The 19,324-nt window shown below is 41.7% G+C and overlaps 1 protein-coding gene across 11 annotated transcripts in view; it reads right to left on the reverse strand.

The window, feature by feature from the left end:
• The window catches only part of bltp1 (bridge-like lipid transfer protein family member 1), a 74,105-nt gene that overhangs the window by 19,073 nt on the left and 35,708 nt on the right, over positions 1-19,324 (reverse strand). For 4 of the 11 annotated variants that reach the window (XM_085257844.1, XM_085257848.1, XM_085257850.1 and 1 more), the window contains 24 exons: positions 18,660-19,245; positions 17,694-17,892; positions 17,022-17,285; positions 16,741-16,834; positions 15,622-15,672; positions 14,694-14,900; positions 13,390-13,625; positions 13,007-13,257; positions 12,769-12,874; positions 12,133-12,230; positions 11,813-12,001; positions 11,396-11,564; positions 10,145-10,356; positions 9,101-9,184; positions 7,656-7,854; positions 7,414-7,473; positions 7,022-7,248; positions 5,900-6,067; positions 5,300-5,430; positions 5,091-5,214; positions 4,833-4,945; positions 4,261-4,354; positions 3,910-3,963; positions 42-304 (listed from right to left, as the gene is read on the reverse strand). In XM_085257844.1, coding sequence (XP_085113970.1) covers positions 42-304; positions 3,910-3,963; positions 4,261-4,354; positions 4,833-4,945; positions 5,091-5,214; positions 5,300-5,430; positions 5,900-6,067; positions 7,022-7,248; positions 7,414-7,473; positions 7,656-7,854; positions 9,101-9,184; positions 10,145-10,356; positions 11,396-11,564; positions 11,813-12,001; positions 12,133-12,230; positions 12,769-12,874; positions 13,007-13,257; positions 13,390-13,625; positions 14,694-14,900; positions 15,622-15,672; positions 16,741-16,834; positions 17,022-17,285; positions 17,694-17,892; positions 18,660-19,245 — 4,179 coding nt within the window. The remainder of the gene's footprint in view (positions 1-41; positions 305-3,909; positions 3,964-4,260; positions 4,355-4,832; positions 4,946-5,090; positions 5,215-5,299; positions 5,431-5,899; positions 6,068-7,021; positions 7,249-7,413; positions 7,474-7,655; positions 7,855-9,100; positions 9,185-10,144; positions 10,357-11,395; positions 11,565-11,812; positions 12,002-12,132; positions 12,231-12,768; positions 12,875-13,006; positions 13,258-13,389; positions 13,626-14,693; positions 14,901-15,621; positions 15,673-16,740; positions 16,835-17,021; positions 17,286-17,693; positions 17,893-18,659; positions 19,246-19,324) is intronic. The other 7 variants (XM_085257846.1, XM_085257849.1, XM_085257852.1 and 4 more) reach the window with 7 other exon arrangements.

Genomic DNA, 19,324 nt, shown 5'->3' on the forward strand with positions numbered 1-19,324 from the left:
CATAACAAGTACGCCTGCACTGACAAACGCAATAAACTCACACAGGCCTTCGATAGCTCTGCTGTCTGTCATGCTCGAAGTCGTCCTTGTCCGAGTCTTCCGAGGAGGAAGAGGACAGGTCATCGCGCCTTATGTCGTCATGCTGGAAGGGAAGTGTGGGTGAGAAGACAGCAGGGGTGGCGGGGGCACTGAAAACTGAGTGATGACCATCGACAACAGATAGGGGATGGAGATGGAGGTGATGAGGATGGGATGAATCGTCAATGGAGACTGTCGACAGGTCCCCCTCTGACTCCTCAGGGAACTTTAGAAAAGGACAAAAGGTCAAACTCACACAGGAAATGGTTTAATGTCTGTCTAAATTTGTTCCTACGTGGAGACATCGATCCAGGGAATCTGAGAGCTGGAGCTGATGTCTTCAGCAGAAATCCACCCAAAAAAGGAAGTAGTGTTCTGTAGACTGGACCTTATTAATTAGTTTAACTGATCAGTTCTGAAATTTGTGTTTACTCCTCAAATCAAATTTAATCTTTTACTTCTGCAGGTCCAGAGGCAGAACACTACTGCCTGCAACGGTTCACCGAGGAGCTCAGAGGTCATGCACTTTCTGTGAAGAGGAATGACAGCTTGAAACAAAGGAAGAAGATGAGGATGAGTAGATGACATACCCCGTCTCAAGATGGTGACAACAGAAAAATGCCCAAGAAAGTGTAGAAGTATCCTTATGACAGCCAGGGACAAAGCCCATTTGTGTAGGGTCAACAGATCCCAAACACACTGACAGAGGTGAGCATCAGTTAAATTAGAAATAATCCATCTGCGACACAAATACTCCTTATAGGACAATATAGAGTTTTATATGAATGTGGTATTGATTTATTGAGCAAGTCTTGTTCTTTCATCAAAGAGTTAGAGATTACTATAATTTTTTAATTAATATCAGGATTATTGTTATCAATTTCACCGTTAATGATTTTATTGAAAAAAAAAAAAAGAGAAAGATTTACACTCACCAAGAAAATAACACAACTGCACAACAGATTCATCACCATTCAGTTACAGTGCTGAGCAAATAAACCCAACGAAAACTCCTTTGGGAGATTAAATAACTCATGTCATCAAAGGAATTTTGATTACGCTATTGACGAATATTTTAAGTGGCTACAGGTTGCTTGGCAACTACATAATAAGGTCACCATTTCATTATAAGACTTCAATCTCTTGGTTTTGTTAAAATTAAGTAAAAATAAATGATTTTTTTTAAATAAAATCATCTTTTATGATGGATTATGTGACGTTCACACATGCCTGTGACCACCTGTTTAACCCTAAAATTTCACTTGGACTTTTTAAAAAAAATTGTTAATAAGTAATTAAAACAGTCGGGTAGGGGGAGGGAACTTTCTTGTGGCTTCTGAAGAGAGAGGATTGTCTGAAAAAGGTTTGGGAGCCACAGTTATGAAAGTTGTTTGCAGTTTATGTTTGCAGTCACGCCCGCAAATAATAAGCAAGTTTTCTTATATAGTTATTATTCTCCTCAACACACATGACTGCCGTCTTCACAGTATGAGCCACAAATGCCGCTTCAGGGATGTGGGGTTAAAGAGAATGGATTCTTTTCCCCAGAATGTCTGAGTTATTATTTGTGATTGTGGCATTTTAAAAGGTAAACTGGTGACTTTATATTAAACGTATTATTTATTTTATCCTCGTGAAGTTTTTGGTATTGTTGGGGGCGATTAAGGACCTGCTGTTGTGACAAACAAAAGCCGACAGACTGTGACTCAGTGGCCACCCATGCATAGTTGTTAGAAATCACTCAATATACTAAGGTTAAAAAAAAGAAAAAAGCTGCTGGATTATTTTATGCAGTTTCAAGACAGGATGAGTGTGTGTGGGGTGTGAAACTATAATTCATTAAGCAGCAATTCAACTGTAAAGTGTTTTTATTCTGCAAACAATTGATTTTCTGAGAACTTTCTTGGGTTGAGGTCATTCTAAATAAAAGCAGGGATGAATTGCTGACTCTCACACTCAGCAGCTAAGGGAATAGTACAGTGGGGCAAAAAAGTATTTAGTCAGCCACCGATTGTGCAAGTTCCCCCACCTAAAATGATGACAGAGGTCAGTAATTTGCACCAGAGGTACACTTCAACTGTGAGAGACAGAATGTGAAAAAAAAAAATCCATGAATCCACATGGTAGGGTTTGTAAAGAATTTATTCGTAAATCAGGGTGGAAAATAAGTATTTGGTCAATAACAAAAATACAACTCAATACTTTGTAACATAACCTTTGTTGGCAATAACAGAGGTCAAACGTTTACTATAGGTCTTTACCAGGTTTGCACACACAGTAGCTGGTATTTTGGCCCATTCCTCCATGCAGATCTTCTCGAGAGCAGTGATGTTTTGGGGCTGTCGCCGAGCAACACGGACTTTCAACTCCCGCCACAGATTTTCTATGGGGTTGAGGTCTGGAGACTGGCTAGGCCACTCCAGGACTTTCAAATGCTTCTTACGGAGCCACTCCTTTGTTGCCCGGGCGGTGTGTTTTGGATCATTGTCATGTTGGAAGACCCAGCCTCGTTTCATCTTCAAAGTTCTCACTGATGGAAGGAGGTTTTGGCTCAAAATCTCACGATACATGGCCCCATTCATTCTGTCCTTAACACGGATCAGTCGTCCTGTCCCCTTGGCAGAAAAACAGCCCCATAGCATGATGTTTCCACCCCCATGCTTCACAGTAGGTATGGTGTTCTTGGGATGCAACTCAGTATTCTTCGTCCTCCAAACACGACGAGTTGAGTTTATACCAAAAAGTTCTACTTTGGTTTCATCTGACCACATGACATTCTCCCAATCCTCTGCTGTATCATCCATGTGCTCTCTGGCAAACTTCAGACGGGCCTGGACATGCACTGGCTTCAGCAGCGGAACACGTCTGGCACTGCGGGATTTGATTCCCTGCCGTTGTAGTGTGTTACTGAGGGTGACCTTTGTTACTTTGGTCCCAGCTCTCTGCAGGTCATTCACCAGGTCCCCCCGTGTGGTTCTGGGATCTTTGCTCACCGTTCTCATGATCATTTTGACCCCACGGGATGAGATCTTGCGTGGAGCCCCAGATCGAGGGAGATTATCAGTGGTCTTGTATGTCTTCCATTTTCTGATGATTGCTCCCACAGTTGATTTTTTCACACCAAGCTGCTTGCCTATTGTAGATTCACTCTTCCCAGTCTGGTGCAGGTCTACAATACTTTTCCTGGTGTCCTTCGAAAGCTCTTTGGTCTTGGCCATGGCGGAGTTTGGAGTCTGACTGTTTGAGGCTGTGGACAGGTGTCTTTTATACAGATGATGAGTTCAAACAGGTGCCATTCATACAGGTAACGAGTGGGGGACAGAAAAGCTTCTTACAGAAGACGTTACAGGTCTGTGAGAGCCAGAGATTTTCCTTGTTTGAGGTGACCAAATACTTATTTTCCACCCTAATTTACGAATAAATTCTTTACAAATCCTACCATGTGGAGTCATGGATTTTTTTTTTCACATTCTGTCTCTCACAGTTGAAGTGTACCTCTGGTGCAAATTACTGACCTCTGTCATCATTTTAAGTGGGGGAACTTGCACAATCGGTGGCTGACTAAATACTTTTTTGCCCCACTGTAGGTTTTATTATAAATCCGGATGATCCTCATGCACCAGTAATAAATCAAAATCTAACTTATTATGCAAATGAATGTCTACTGCATATAGCCGAAAGTTCCCGTCTTATCATCCTGTTTTGATTTTGCATATTCAAAATCCTGTCAGCACTGTCAAGGTAATCACAGAGGAGAGGAGGAAACAGAAGTTTTTGATTAGCGTTGGTTATGTATTTTCATTTTTTAAATTTTATTCTTGGACCATATACCTTGAATATATCTCCTGGACTGACAGGTGCAGACTCCAAAGCCTGATTATTAATCTTTAATTGGACAGAAGAGTTATTTTTAAAACAAGAGTTCATCCCTCTGTTTCTACTGCAACATACTGTACAAATCAGCTGTAACAGAGATCAGTTATGGTAACAAACAAACATGTAAATGATGGATGAGATGCAGATGATCGCATATAAAATTGCACAAAACTAAAAAAACAAAAAACAGAATATTGATTTGTTTGGAAATGCTTTAATTTATAAATAAATCAATTAAGAGGTACAATGCAATCTATTAATGTGCTACAGCAATGGATATCTGACACATGAAGAAGGCAGGCTTACCGTGTCCTGGATGTTGAAGGTGACCCGTGGTGCCGGAGAGGACACGTCCACACGGATATCTGGGAAATCTGCATCCACATCTCCGATTCTGGAACTGAAGCCAACATTGTGAGGATCTCATTTTTATTTGATTTTGTTTCAGAACATATGGCATTTAATCAGCCAACACTTGTCAAAGCCCGGCCTGTTATTAGTACGATTCATTTCAAGTCATTGTTGAGCATTTGTTGACCCCTCCAGAGTAAATATTTTTCTCCTGTGAAAGGTCTGAACTGCCTGAATATCAATACTACATTAATCCTGAGATAATCTGCATAATTACTATAAACAAAATGCAATGAGCACTTCCTCTTCACTACATTCTAATTTGTGAGTCACTCTGTCCCTCTTTGTCAGCAAGATAATGGGAAAATGTTTGAAAAACATAATGGCAGCAGCAGCAGCAGCAGCAGCAGAGAAGTGAGACAGAGGTCACATGGTCCTGTTTGTTTACAGTGAAGCTCCCTTAATGGTGTCATTTCTATGATAATCTGATACCAGGGAAGGTGCCTCCTGCTGCCCTTCTTTGTTACCTTTGTCTGTCCATCCTTTTTAGAGGTGGCCGGCCTGCTGCCGCTGAGATGCTTTTGGAGCGGTTGTAGCTTGGTTTGTAGCCAAGACCCCACTTATCCTTTAGAGAGGCCGCCTGGGAAAGAACAAACACAGCTACAAACGGGTCCATAAAAGGATAAACATGACTAACACCCTAGCATGATTTCATGCTATTTTAAGTTAAGGTGCTGTGGCGAATGCACTTCTACTCGGGGAAGGTAAAGAGACGGGGGATTCACCCTCATGCTGGAGCGACGCAGCTTCTTTCTGACATCTCTCCTGATGTCTTTGACGGCCACAGACTCCAGCTGTTGATAGCGCTGGATCTCCTGATTGATGGTTCCTTCGCTGGCCCCCAGTTTCCTGCGTTCGTAAGAAGAGGACACGGCTAGTCACTTAGTTGTTGCAACTCTTTAAACAGAACAGTTACAAAAAGCTGGAGTCTTACTTGAGGTCATCGATGACTTTGGCTTGCTCATTCAGTTCTCGGATGTCAATGACCCTTTTTGTGAACTTCCTCCCACGAGCATCAATTATCTGGTTTCCTGACACCATGGGCCTTCTGGGGTCAACCGCCTCCTGTTGCACCAAAGCAGGAAACCAAACACACATGGAAACACACAGATGTGGTTAAACTGACTGACAACTGTGACAAACTTTCTGATCAACAGATTGTGCAATAAGAATCCATCGTCCCGATGTCCCAGTTTCTGATTAAAAGGTGCATTTTTGTGATTCAATCATTAGAAGTTTATCTGTAGAATTATCCACACACCAGGAGCCATGTCACAAATAAGAGACACCACCACCACAACTCCTAGTGAAAGAAGGAAACAAAGCTTTATTGCCAAAGGGAATTATGGGCCACTAATCTACTTCTTTTCACCCATCATTGAAGCTTAATGAGGAGGGCAGTGGAAGCAAATAACACAGCTCAGAATTTTGGAATCCACAGCCTTCATCACTTAAGTGCAAGTGCCTGAAATGTGACCTTGTAAGTGATTCAACCAGCCTGGAGAAAAGTTTAACACTGCGGGCGGCTACATACACAAGCCCAGGAGAGGGGTCTTTGGGTTCTGCCACTGCCTGGTAGGCAAGGAGATGCACAGTTTAAGTAGTCGATGGGGACAGATATGCTCTGAGGCCTGGGGCTGAGGCCCAGGATGTGGTTTACCAGACGCTTCCTTAAGGTCAGCCGAGGGCTGAACTCTGGAGTCTGTAAATAACAGCAGGGACAGGTGAATGGAAAGGTGGAACAGCCTGGGTCAGACTTTGCCTTCTGAAGCTTTTTTTTTTTAAATGCAAGCCAGGTAGGATTTGTTCAAACGGACTGATGCATTATTAAAGGAATAGTTCAACATTTTAGAAATCCACAAACACTATCCTGTCGACAGCACGATGAGAAGATATCGTAGAGCTTACCTGCGACACCACAATGAACAGCAGCTGGTTAGCTTAGTGAAGGAGAATATAGGCAGTCCTAAAGAACCCAAACTAACACATTTTATCAGTTTGTTTAATCTGTGCAAAAACCAAAGAGGAGAAAAAAACAGCAATTTGCTGTTTTACTGAGGGGTTACGTGCCTGGGTGTTTCTTAGCTGGGAGCTGTGACCTCAATCTTGTGAGGCTGCTGGAAACCAGCAGAAACTCATAACAGCCCCCCAGACAACCCAAACCAATTTGTTTTAGAGGCAGCTTTAGTTATCAACACATTCCCTGTTTTCAGTCTTTGCATCAAACTAAGGTAACAGCTGCTGCTGCAGTCTGTTATCTAATTTACATACACCACAGTGGTACTTATCTTCTCATATTACCAGCTGCAAAATAAGAGAATAGATGCATTTCCCTAAATGTTGAACTTCTTCTTCTGAACCTGCGATACTGACTGGCAGTAAACTCAACAGCTGAATATTCCCACTTCAGTTTAGAGTTTTTCTTTTCACAACTTTCAACACTGGAAATATATATTTTTAGATATTTCTTGAGAACTTTCTAACTTCTAAAGGAGACCATCTGATCTGACTGATGCAACAGCTGCTCGGGTCTCGTTAAAGTCAGGCTGTGAAAGAACGACTGAATCCAGCTGTGGCGGAAATACACAATTACTCTTTAGCAATCTTCCGAATTCAAACTAAACTGTAATAAAAAACGAACTGAGCGGTGTCTGACCATGTGCGTGGTGGGTGACATGGAGTCGGTTTCGTCCTCATCTGAAAGGTCTGCCATGTTCACAGAGTTCAGATCGGCGATGTCGTCTATGTCCTCCTCACCCGTCAGGGACGTCAGCGTGTTGCCCAGAGCGTTGAGGCGCTTGCCGATATTGGGGTCCATGTGAACGGCGATTCCACACATCTTCCAAAGCACATTGAGAGTCCAGGTACCAGCGCTGCTGCTTTCTGTTTTGGTGAAAAGGAAGCCAGGAGTGAGAGGGAAAACAGTGGATGATGTTGGGAAAATTAATGCAATAAATAATAAAATTTTCCACACAGTCTCAATATCATTGTGCAGCTCTAGGGTGTGATCTATATTTAATAGACCAGAGCACAGTTAAAAGAACTTGCCTGCAGAGGGCTGCCCTGTAGTCCTGGAACACACTTCATATGTACCGTCAGGGACTACACCTGCACACAAGTACATACAAACAAATATCTTTCATGATCTCTATAGAGACACACTGACAGTCTTCTTCTGCCCACTAGCTCACAAATCAAATGTGAACGGGCTCACACAGTACAGAATTTGTATTTGAAATGGCTTTCTGCAACACTTAGATAAAAACATTTGCATAAACTGTGTCACTCACAAGCATTCATGACGATGTCTCCCCGGACTTCAGGCTTCCAGTCGTCCCAGGAGGTCTCGAAGCCCTCGGCAAAGCGGATGCAGAAATTTTTGAAGTGTCCTTTACTCACCAGGGACTCGGAGGAGCAGGCGGTGATCAGTGTGCTCTCGATGGTCAGGACCAGCGCAGAGCCCGTGTCAAAATCTATGCTGTGATTGGCCTGGTGGAATGGCAGGGAGAAAGGTTACTCTGGCCTCAAGGGAGAGAGGAGAAGGGGGGAGAGTACAAGGAAAGGCAAACCACCTCCATTTGTTTGGAAAAGGAAGCGTTGGCAACACTTCATTCTGTACAGCTGTCATCAACTTAACCAAATATTAAGAACAATAGCACAATGGCAAATTATTGCACATTAAAGGGGATTTGCTATGCTTATTTCCAGCTCTAAACATTTTAGCTTGGACTCTAGATTATACATGATTCACGGTACAAAACAAATAATCCTTTTTACATCTTTCTGGCCTCTGTATAGTCTGTCTCCACACACAAGCTGGTTTAACACCCTTTGCACCGTCTCTTTAATGCATCTTTATTCTTATGGCCTAAAACTCACCAACGGAAGGTTTGAATGGCAGGTGAAAGAGTGGAGCCAGAACTGTGTATCGTAAAGACTGGGCATCATAAAGATCCAAAAGGTCTGAAACTTTTTTGTTTGTTATTTTAGCATGTTTAATATTCAAGTCCACCTGAAAATAAGTCAAAAGCTTAACAAGACAGGTCCACTTTAAAACCTTCGAGGGAACAAGTTTAAGTGCTACTGACATAAATCTATCTCTGAGTGAAGTGTTACCAAGCTCTTCAGTACATTTCAAGTTCAAATGCAGAAAATCAGTGATTAAAGAAGAAAAAACAAACAAACAGAAACCCACACATCCAAATTACATGAATTTGATTAACCTGACATTAGTCCCAGAATAGCAGTCTGATCATTATCATTAGGAAAATACATATATCTGTATCTGAACTATTTACTAGCCCATTTCAATCAGCTGGATGAAAATAATCAGACCACAATTTTGGGGCAGCTATTACAAGATCCCAGATATAAGCCAATGCAAAATACCACATGCATACAAGCGTAGAGAGAGCCCACCATGTGCAACACTGCACCTAACTATATTCTTAATCTAGTCTCGCATATAGAAACGTACATAACTAAAAAGCACTCACATAATCAATACTCTGGATACCAACAGGCATAACTTTTATTATGAAAACACACCTCAAACACCAGCCCGAGCTTCACTACTTGTTATGCCGCCGTTAGAGAAGCTTTTTTTTTTTAAAACCACAAAGCACCTATGATGCAGTATACTGCAGTGTGACAGGTTTTATAGAAGAGCGTCACTCAGTATCAGTCAACACCTCACACCAAGCCATCCCAAGAGATGTAATAAACTTTTGGTTACTTTTCGTGCATTTCTTTGCTGGCCTGCTGAAGAGCTGGCCCCAGCTTCAGAGTTTGTGCCCTCCGTAACTGGTTCTTGTCCTCTCTATGGAAATAAGTGTAACATAACTGTCTGCATCTGAAATCTTTCCAATCCTAGCATGCAAAGTAGAATAAGGATAATTCAAACTATGATGAATGAGTACAGTAAAATATAGGACACACTTCCAAAAAAAAGAGAAAGAAAAAAAAAAAAAAAATAGGACACCCAATATGCACATGCACATGTTGACTTAAAGTAACTGTGAGGAAGCCTGTCTGTTGGGACTGTATACAGATTTACAGCAATTGTTGAGGAGGCACTGACATAAGATCTGATAAGAGTAGCTCAACATCACTGAACAGTTCTTAAGGCTGTTAGTTTGGCATCAGTCTCACATGCCTGCAGACTGGTTGGTGTTGAGCTGGAAATCTCCCGAAGCCAGGGAAAAATGTGGATTGTCTAACCAGTTAGCAAGTGTTTTTGCTGCAAGTTGCTGGCTGCTGCTTGGTGGAATCAGCAGCCTTCAAAGTAAAGACAGTGTCTTATGACTGTAACCAACATGTTTCAACATAAACTAGTTTTACTTTGAAGGCAAGCAGTCTGCATTTCCAGTTTACCTACTGCTACACTAGGTGAGTGAGTATTTGCAGACATAGGAAATCAATGTCTTCCAAAACTTGTAGTAGTTGAAAACTACTGCAGATTGTGGCATCTACTAGCGATCAGTATACTAGTAGATTCATCAGTACATTCAAATTTGGATGATCTGAAAAAAGCAGCAGTGATGGAAGCAAGCCATAGAGCCACAAGCAGAGCACCTTGTTGGGGATTTTTGTTTTTTATAACTTTTCAAAGTGTGTATTTCAAGTCAGCATATATTAAAACTTTTACAAAACAAAATAAGTTGTGCACTTTATATCCTAAACCGAACTTAAAAATATATAAGATTATTTATAAGAAAACAATCTAACGCTCAAAGGGACTGACCAATGACACTTGGGAGACTCAGTCATAGCATATTACCTGAGATGTGTTGGTAATTGGCAGGCAAATACCCAGGTCATTGACTGTCAGTTGCAGAAAGAGGGTGCTGAATGCCTGGGCGGAGGTCTGTTGAATGCCTGGCAGCTTATCCACCACTTCTTTTGTGGCCACATGAATGTCCTTGTTGAGGGCCATACGCTGCTCATTCCAGTTGTCATATGCAGCTTTGTAGTTTAGCCAGAAGAGCACAGCTGCAGAAGAGCACAGTGGTGGGATGAATAAACATTAAATAAGATCTAACATGTCATTTAAGTAATTTATATCAAATTTTGAGATGCTAAAGAACCAAAAACTCCAAATATGGATCTAAATAAGGAAAATCTGTTTTTCCCAGAGCTTAAATAAAATCACACACCCATCCCACTTTACCCACCAGTGTTGGAATTGGCATCAAAGTGTGAAATAATGTTACACAGTATAAAAACATTAAAACCTATACTTTATACTGTTGATTGTTCAGTGTTACCCAACAACATTAATAGGAACAGAAAGTCTTTCTCCAGTAATGTCACCTAAATATGTCAGCTACATGTCTGAGTCTTATTAAACCAGACTAAGTAAGACTGACGGAGTCATCTTAACAGACAGACATGTTTCTAAAATTTCTACAAAGTGTTTGATGGGTCAGATTATTCAGACACACTAACAATGAATAATGTATAATGGGAGTTTGACAAAATGTTAACAGAAGCTGAAGTTCAGCAGGTGCTTCCAGCTGTAGATGTTTTGAGTTTATTACATTAACTGCAACATCAGTTAGTAGCAGCAACTTTTAAACACATGGAAAAGAAGCAAAAACGTAATCACTTGGAACAAATTATCCCAGACAGGTTTGATAAGGATCCAACAACACATTACATTGTGTTCTTTCCTCACATAGTCACAGCTTTTAAGCTGTCACATCCATTTACCAAACTTTATTACACGTGTACACACACACACACACACACACACACACTTACTTTCATAAAGGACATGCCCACTCTAATTACCAAAGTAACTTTAACAATAAAGCTGCCACGTTAAGAAAAGTCTGACTTCAAGGATAACGTATCACCCGCTGTACTGCATTGTACATAATGAGGCTTCTGATCCTGCTTCAGTCAAGAAAGCTGTGAGAAACTTTGAACGTCAGAAAAATCATCACCTTTAAACACAGATTAAATATCATGCAGCCCATGTTTTAAAAGACCTATACACCAAAGATAGAAAAAAAAAAGGAATCCTAACCTCTGTCGAATGCCACGGGCTGAGCGAAAACCACTGGCCTGTTGAGGGTGATGAGAACAGCCTCTTTGTCAGTGGATCCACTGATTTCCTCCTGCAGAGCATTCCGCAGACCAATCCGAGTTTGGAAGTATGCCACTTGGTGGAAATCCGAGCCAGCTTCTTCATACACCTTTAAAGTGAAAGTGAGAAAAGGAATCAAATAGTCATCTATTATCGTAGGATCTACTGTACAATATAAAGCGTCTTGAGGCGACTGTTGTTGTGATTTAGTGCTATATAAATAAAATTGAATTGAATTGACTTCATCTGATACGATAAAGCACGGGATGAACGGGACCTGTTAAGAAGTGAGGATTCTGTGTCTGTATGCTGAGTAAGACGAACTGCTTGAGAATACGTGCAGGATTTCATTTGTACCTGGTGCTTGACAATCTGTCCAAGGGCTAGGTTGAGGTCAACTTGACATTTTCCAAAGAGTTTCAGGTAACTGCTGCTGCCTCCAGCCTGAGCCTTGCACTGGATTCTGTTGGACAGCTCGAGCTCAATCAGGCCCGTCTCAAAGCGCACGGCTCGCATGGAGGGAGTGGTTGCTGTCATCTGGATTCCCTGTGAACACGAAGACAACAATAAAATCTCCACAGAGAAAACTTGAACTGGTTTCATCCCTTCAAAACAACACAAAGCTTCTCCCAAAGAGAATAATTTTGCATTTCTGAAACAAACTGAACATCAGATACCTTGAACCTGAGGCTGAGAGAATAAAGCAGGATTTTGGGTTTGTCTGCATCTGTTGAGGTGTCGTGCTCATTCCAGAGTGGGATGGGTTGTTCTCCTCCTGGCAGAACAGAACACACACACACCTTACAGGTCACACACAAGCTGGATAAAACATAGCTGAATTGTGGCAATGTGGACCGGAGGCAGATGTGCAAGTATTAATCTGCTGTAGTCTTCAATTGCAGCTTTTCCTCTTTAATGTGCGCCTCCATCGTTATTCTTTTCTCTAAAATGGCAAAAAATAAAACAAAAAACTACCACTACTACTATCAAGCTTGGTGAGCTTAACAAAATACTATCAATAATGTGGAAATAAACAAGGGTGGATTTGTAGCAGTGCATCGGGCATTGATATTTGAGGAAAAACGATTTTTTAGCAACTTAAGCAGCAGCTGTAGGATACAGAATGCTGTGGGGAAAAGCCAGATGTCTGAGATTAGATTAACTTTATTGATCCAAGAGGAAAGCTCGGCTGCTGCAGCAGCACATAGAGGATACAGTACTGTAACGTGTTTGTGATTCTGGTAAGTCTCTAAAAATGTAAAAGATAATAATTAGAATAATAATGAAAAACCAGAAGGTTTACGTTACATTACCTGACACTTTCTGAATGACCTCGTTCACTTCCTTCATGAAAACCTTCTGCAGAAAGACCAGGTGGTTGAGCAGGTCTGTGGTCAGGTTGTGCTCAAAAGAGCCAATCTGTGCACGAGAGAGGACAGTGAACACAAAGATCAGTTAGATGTTACAAATAACAAAACTTTAAAGATTTAAAATGCAGATTGTAAATCAACAGGCCTTTACTTAAAGCACCTGCTGCTATAACTTTTTTACCTCAGCTACACATCGCAGGTAGTTGCCCTGCAGGTAGTTTCCTTGTTTTGCTGGGAAGTCGTCTGGTGCCCAGCCCTGGTCTGAGTGACTATCGTGATCCTCCATGATGTACTCTCCCGACATTGTAACCGGCGGCAGCGTGAGGCTGGCTGATGGCGACATAGTGTGCTGGGACATGTCCACCGGGGACACTTTTGATTGGAAGCAAAGTTTGTGGTTCGGCAACTCAAACGTGAAACTGGTTTGTGCTCCTAAAGACAAGTTGGTGAGAGAAGGAATATCATGACTCATTAACCTCAGCAAATTGGTACAAAAGGCTGGGAGGAAAACGATTATTTTAAATAAATATTGCAGAAGTTTGTATCAGATATATTTTCACACACCCGTCATGCCGTGGCTCTTCATGCGGCCCATCTTGTACTCTGCTTTCAGTGATGGGAGCAGGGCTGCGCCAATGGTGATGCCATCCATCATGGCGCTGAACTTGAGGACAATGGGCTTCTTCTCCAGGCCTTCGGGAAGCTGAGGGAACTCGTTGGCCTCGACAGGGGTCTGGTTGATGCTGGATGCTTTGTCAGAGGGTTGCGGGGTGGGGGTGTCCTCCCTATTAGGAGGTTGGCTGTTAAAAAACATAAAAACAATTACTCATGAGGTCAGGATTGCATGACTTTCTACTTTAGCCGCAACTTTGGCTTTTAAAGTATTACATAGCCTTAATCCCACTTACATCTATCAACTTCTTTATCGCCTTTTAAATCCCTTCTTAAACGTTCTTTTACTGCGAGCCGTTAATGAATGTTTGCTATGTGTTTATAAATGCCGCCTTGTTCCCCAATACAGTGTTTGATTCTTTTTATAATCTCCTCTTGTTAATATTTCTGTTTTTCTTTCAGATGATTTCATTACTTCCATAGGATGAGACTTTGTTCAAAAGTGGAATACTGATAGAGTTTATGTTTATTATTATGTGTGCTGTGTTGTCAGGAGGGTGGCTGGCTGTGTGGGTTTCCTCCCACAGTCAGAAATGTCCATGTTAATTAAACTGATGATTCTAAATTGGCCGCCAGTGTGTGGGTAGATACAGTGCTTAAGTAGAAAGTAAAGTGTTTTATAAATGTGTGTGGAAATCACTGATTGGTCAGTGAGACTAGAAAAGTGCTACATAGTTACATGTTCAAGCGATGATGTAATATGTTAATGTCTGGACTGGATTTGGGAAGCAGCGCCTCCGATTTATCCACCCAGCCTTATGAGGTAAACTGCGTTGAAGGAAGCTGCACATGGAAAAGTCACTGCTAATGCTTTGATTCAGTTATGTGTGTGTTATTTTTCACAACTCTGCAGATACTGACTTCCATTCCAGCGAAAATCAAATTATAGACAAGTTCTTTAATACCCAAAGCACACCTACAACTCTATAAATATATTAACATAATTCAGCATATTACCATGGAAACAGACCACACACAGGTTTTAAAGGCGGGCGACAGTGTGGACCTGCTGTAGTAACGTGTCTGTTTAGTAGACATTACGAACTGAATGAGTAAACATTACACTTCAGAGACAGCACGTGTTGGATGGTGGATTCATTTATGGTTTCAAGTTGAGCACATTTTGAAATTGATTACTTTGAAGTGGGGAGAAAAAAAAAGCTGTGAGAAAAGCTGAATAGGTGAAGCAGACGTACGCATTAGAAGGCTGGCGGATGAGGTCGGAGATTTGCTTGGAGAGCTGATGGGAGCTGCGGACCATCATACTGTGCAGCGTAGCCGGGTGTTGGGGAATGTTGATCATGATGGCCCCCACTTTGAAGACAGCAGCGTTGTTGGTCTTCAGACCCCGCTGGGCGCTGTACAAGGCCTGAGACTTGGCGATGTTGCATTTGACCACCGTTCTGTAAACACAGAGGAAGCCGGAATAAGCAGCGGAGCAAAAAAAACTCAATCATAGAGAAGACGTAGACTTATGAATGAAGGTGGGGTTAGACACCAAACAGTGAAACACCATGCAAATTCAGGACTGCAATTATTTGTGTGTGCATTTTTGGTTTTTGGTTTTTTTAGGGACGTAATGAGCGGTTATGGTAGTGACGCTATGAATGAATAACAAAGAATGTACGGTCTGCAAGCCTGGCTGGCTCAGCTAAAGGAAAATGATATCGTGTCGACTAAATATTAATAGACTGCAGATTTTTATCAGATTGATGACATTAGAAGAGAACATGGATGCTGTAAACAAATACAAGAAAGTTGAATAGATAATGAGACACCATTTTTTGGCTTCAGCGTCTCAAATATTTAGTTTTTCTGCTTCTCACTGGTACAAAGAGATACTGCACTGACTCGCTTTTATTTTTCTGACATTTTATAAGAAAAAAAGTGAGATGAGAAAGAAATCAGATGATTTTATGTTTTGGGGAAGAAGAAAAAAAGTCAGCAACAATAATCCACAGGTGGCAGTTGCTTCATTTACACAAACTTAATGGGGACAGATCATTGTAAATGCTCACTGAAAACAGATGTGGTAAACAGATGACTGAAACAAATGATGGATGTACATTTAAGGAAGTTATGCTTTTGGTTTAATGAGTCCCCTAAAATGCAGCATAAACATACAGAAACTCTTGTTTAGCAGTGCTGGTGGGAGATGTTGGGAAATCCTCCAGTCTAGGCAAGTAGTTGGAAGAGAAAGCAAATTAAAAAGAAGAAGAAGAAGAAGAAGAAAGTGTAAAATAATTTGAGAAACTTGAAGGTCAGAGCAATTTTTCACATTAAATGTACTGTTAAAATGTTTTAGAAGTTCAGACGTTATTTATGATAAGGCTCTGGATTAACAAAGCAGTTAAAACACAAAGATGAGCTCAGGCAGCTCAGAGAACCACAGCTGAACATACTCGTAATTAAACTGCATCTAGGAGGCAACACTAAAACAACAACTTCTGACAAGCCACTGATATGTCAGACACCATTGTTTTGTTTTACTTCTGCACTGGGACCTGCTGTCTTCGCACACTGTTTTTGCTTGAGTCAAAAGGACAAGAGCCAAAATAAGCAATCACAGTAACAACTCGAGAATGCTACTGTCTTGGCCACATAAATTTAAAAACAGGCAGAGTGTGCAGGTACATTATGGAAACAGTATTAGGTCTCAGTTTTATTTTCACAGTGGGAGGATTTCTTAAGTAAGCCATCTATTTATGTAATAAACTGAATCAAAACAGTGTGGAGACACACTGGCCTGTCTAAAAGCATAAATACAAGGCTTGCAACCTGATTAGGTTGGCTACCTTTTGAGGAAATTGCTTGCAGTAAAAAGAAAACATAATAAAATTAACTGGCTGGACAGAAGCCTGTAAATAGTTCTCACTGAGCACTAACACAACCATGTTTTAGAGGGCTTTTAAAGGTGTTTATGGAGTTTATACTTAAACACTCAATCAACTGTTTTGATAAGAGTACATTTTGCAAAAGTTGTTCACTTTACAAAATTGTGATTAAGAATTAAAAAAACGACACATTTTTAAAGAAAACATTCAAACTAATAGAAAAGAAAAACACTACCACCTGCTGAATTATTAAAAATGAAAAAAAAACATTACAATGAGAGAGAGTGAGGATCAATACAGTTAAGATCAGACAGGAACAAAGCACTTCGATTAAAACGCTTGGTTTCTTTTTAAATAGCTGCTAAAATATTTAATCGACAGGCTGAACAGAAGGAGAGTTTGCACGTACTGAATGTCAGGAGTTATCCCCTCCAGCAGAACGATGTTTACCCCTCCTATGTGAGCCGATGCGCACGTCTCTGTCATTTTCTGGTGCAGAATATCTGCAGGCACAACAACACCAAAAAAGAGATCAGATCAAACAAACCAAACTTCTACTGACCAGGAACTTCCCTTTTTTTGCACACCTGCATCGATCTACTTTGGGACTTTCTAAAGTTTCATATCGGATCTTTCCTACCATAAAAAAAGATGGAAAAATCATTATCTCTGTCAAAATCCCTGCCTAACCTTTCATCTTCTCCTTCAGGGTGAAACTTCCATGTATCTTCTTCAGTTCTGCTTCCATGGTCAGCCCGCCGATGTCCGCCTCCAGGTGTGTGCGGTTCACCATGCCGATGCCGAACACGATGAGCGTGACGTGCTGAGGCTCGGAGCTCACAAGGCTGCGTCGCCTTCCACCCGCACCGGGAGGCTTGCTGGGCGTGTTGGGGTCCTGCTGCTCATTCTCAAATATCACTTTACAGAACGGCTCTGAGGTGTGACGTCCCGTCTCTGTGAATTTAGATTTACACGTTACATTAAAAACTGCTTCTGTACTTTCACTTATAAAATCGGTGATGACAGATGCACCACTTTTTTTTTTTTATTAAATTGGGAAAGTTTATCCTCCCACTCCGAAGGAATGGTCACTACTTCATAGCCTCCTCTGTTACAGCAGTAAAATATTCTAGTAGGATAAACTGAAATAGGCGTGTCACAAACAGGAGAAATGAATGAAAAGGTGTTTATAAAACAGTGATCATGAAGGAAGTCAGTCAGATTTGCAGAGCATAGTGTGCAGATTATAAGACAGTAACAACCTCTAAAAATAAAGCGAAGAGTAAAGCATAATGAAAAAGACACAGTTAAGCTAAACAACTGAAATGTGGAATTGGATGTGTGCTGGAAGCTTTTTTCCACCTGAAAGGCAGTTCTCCGGGGAGCTTTTCTCCAGGATGCCAGTGGGATCGGAGATGAGGGAGTAGAAGTTGAGCAGCTTGTACATGTTCTGCCAACATTCTGCTGATGGCTCGCTCTGCTCTGACACTGTGATGGAGTCCGAGTCATCCATCTGGATCGCCATGTGGTCGGCCACGTCACGGGACCCTTTCCGTGACACCTGAGGGCATTACGCAATATTCCAGATTATGAAACAGAAAGTAGACGTGCCACAATATGCATCGTGGGGCTGAAGGGTAAATAAACAGGCCTGCTGACTCATTCCTTATTTTATTACCCCGTTGTTTACTCTGACAGTATAGTTATGATGCAGTAAGCTGTCACGACAGAGCCACTTAATGAAAGCTAAAAACAGACACTTGTGAAATAAGTGTCAGGGAGGTGACTCAGTTATTTCAGGAGAGTTCCCCAAGAGTGGAAAATACTTCAAATGTATCTCATACATCATTTACTTTAATAAAAATCTCATTTAAAAAGTGCTTAGTGCCTCAAACTTCAAAGCTCATATTCCAACTTCTGAAACAAAAGAACTTTCACCAAGTCAAACATGTTTGCAAGAAGATTTCTAAAGTTAAAAACTTTTTTGTTTTTTTTGAAAACAAAAAAATATTTCTTACTGAAACATCACAGATGTGTTTAAGATACTACTGTCTGTTCTGAGAAAATCCTATAATCTTCTGGCTCCCTCTAGGGTTTGTGTGGAGGAAATGTCAGCTGCTGAGTGAATTTAGTGATTCTACTGGTCTGGACAGGTGCGCCTCACAGAGCCGTTGAAAAGGCACAAGAGGTTTTCATTTAATTTCATCACAACCATTTACAGTTACTGCGCAAAGTCTTCATTATGTTTGGCTCCTCAAAATATACACATTACTTTCTATCCATTGTGTCCCATCCCATCCCATCTTGTCCTGTCATTATCATCGTTACCTTGGAGGTGCGTCTTTCTGAGCGTCCGAGGGAGCTGCGTCCTCTCGGTTCCCTTCTTCCCAGCGTGTCCATGCCCGATGGAGGTCCGTTTGGAGGTAAACCACCAGCATTTGCGGCTCCCCCTCCTGATCCTCCACCCACTCCTCTCTTGCTCTTCAGAGTCTGGGTTCCGCTGCGGCCCGCCCCATTCAGGCTTCCACGGGAGCTGCGGCTGAAGTCCGACGACCTGAAGTAGCGATACGGCCGGGCCTTGAAGGTGGGTGTCGGGGAGGCCGAGCCGGCGGTGTAGCGGCTCAGCTTGATGTCGGTCTGCGTGGCCTTGATATCATCGATCATGGTGCTGAACTGGTGGATGAGGCGCACCAGGGCCATGTCGACGCGCTGGCTGATGGCCTGGCAGGCTGTAGTGAAGTCACAGTGGAATGTATTGTAGTGGCGGCGGTTGAGGTCGTGGAAGGAGAGCGGGGCTGCGGTGGGGCCCTGAGGAGCGCTGGTTGACTTCTCCATCACCACGGCATTCACACTGAAAGTCTCAATCAGCAACGCTGGCTTGAACTCAAGGGGAGGCAGGTTCACCATGCCTTGCCTTAATATAGAAGAAGCACAAAGGGTTAGCAGATAATTTCATTAAGAGAAGAAACCAAGGAAAAAGGCTTCAAAAAGCA

This window comes from Mchenga conophoros, linkage group LG19 (genome assembly GCF_057382185.1).
Source record: "Mchenga conophoros isolate Kocher_MC1m ecotype Shallow Benthic linkage group LG19, M_conophoros_male_GT1.1, whole genome shotgun sequence".
Taxonomy (NCBI): Eukaryota; Metazoa; Chordata; class Actinopteri; order Cichliformes; family Cichlidae; genus Mchenga; species Mchenga conophoros.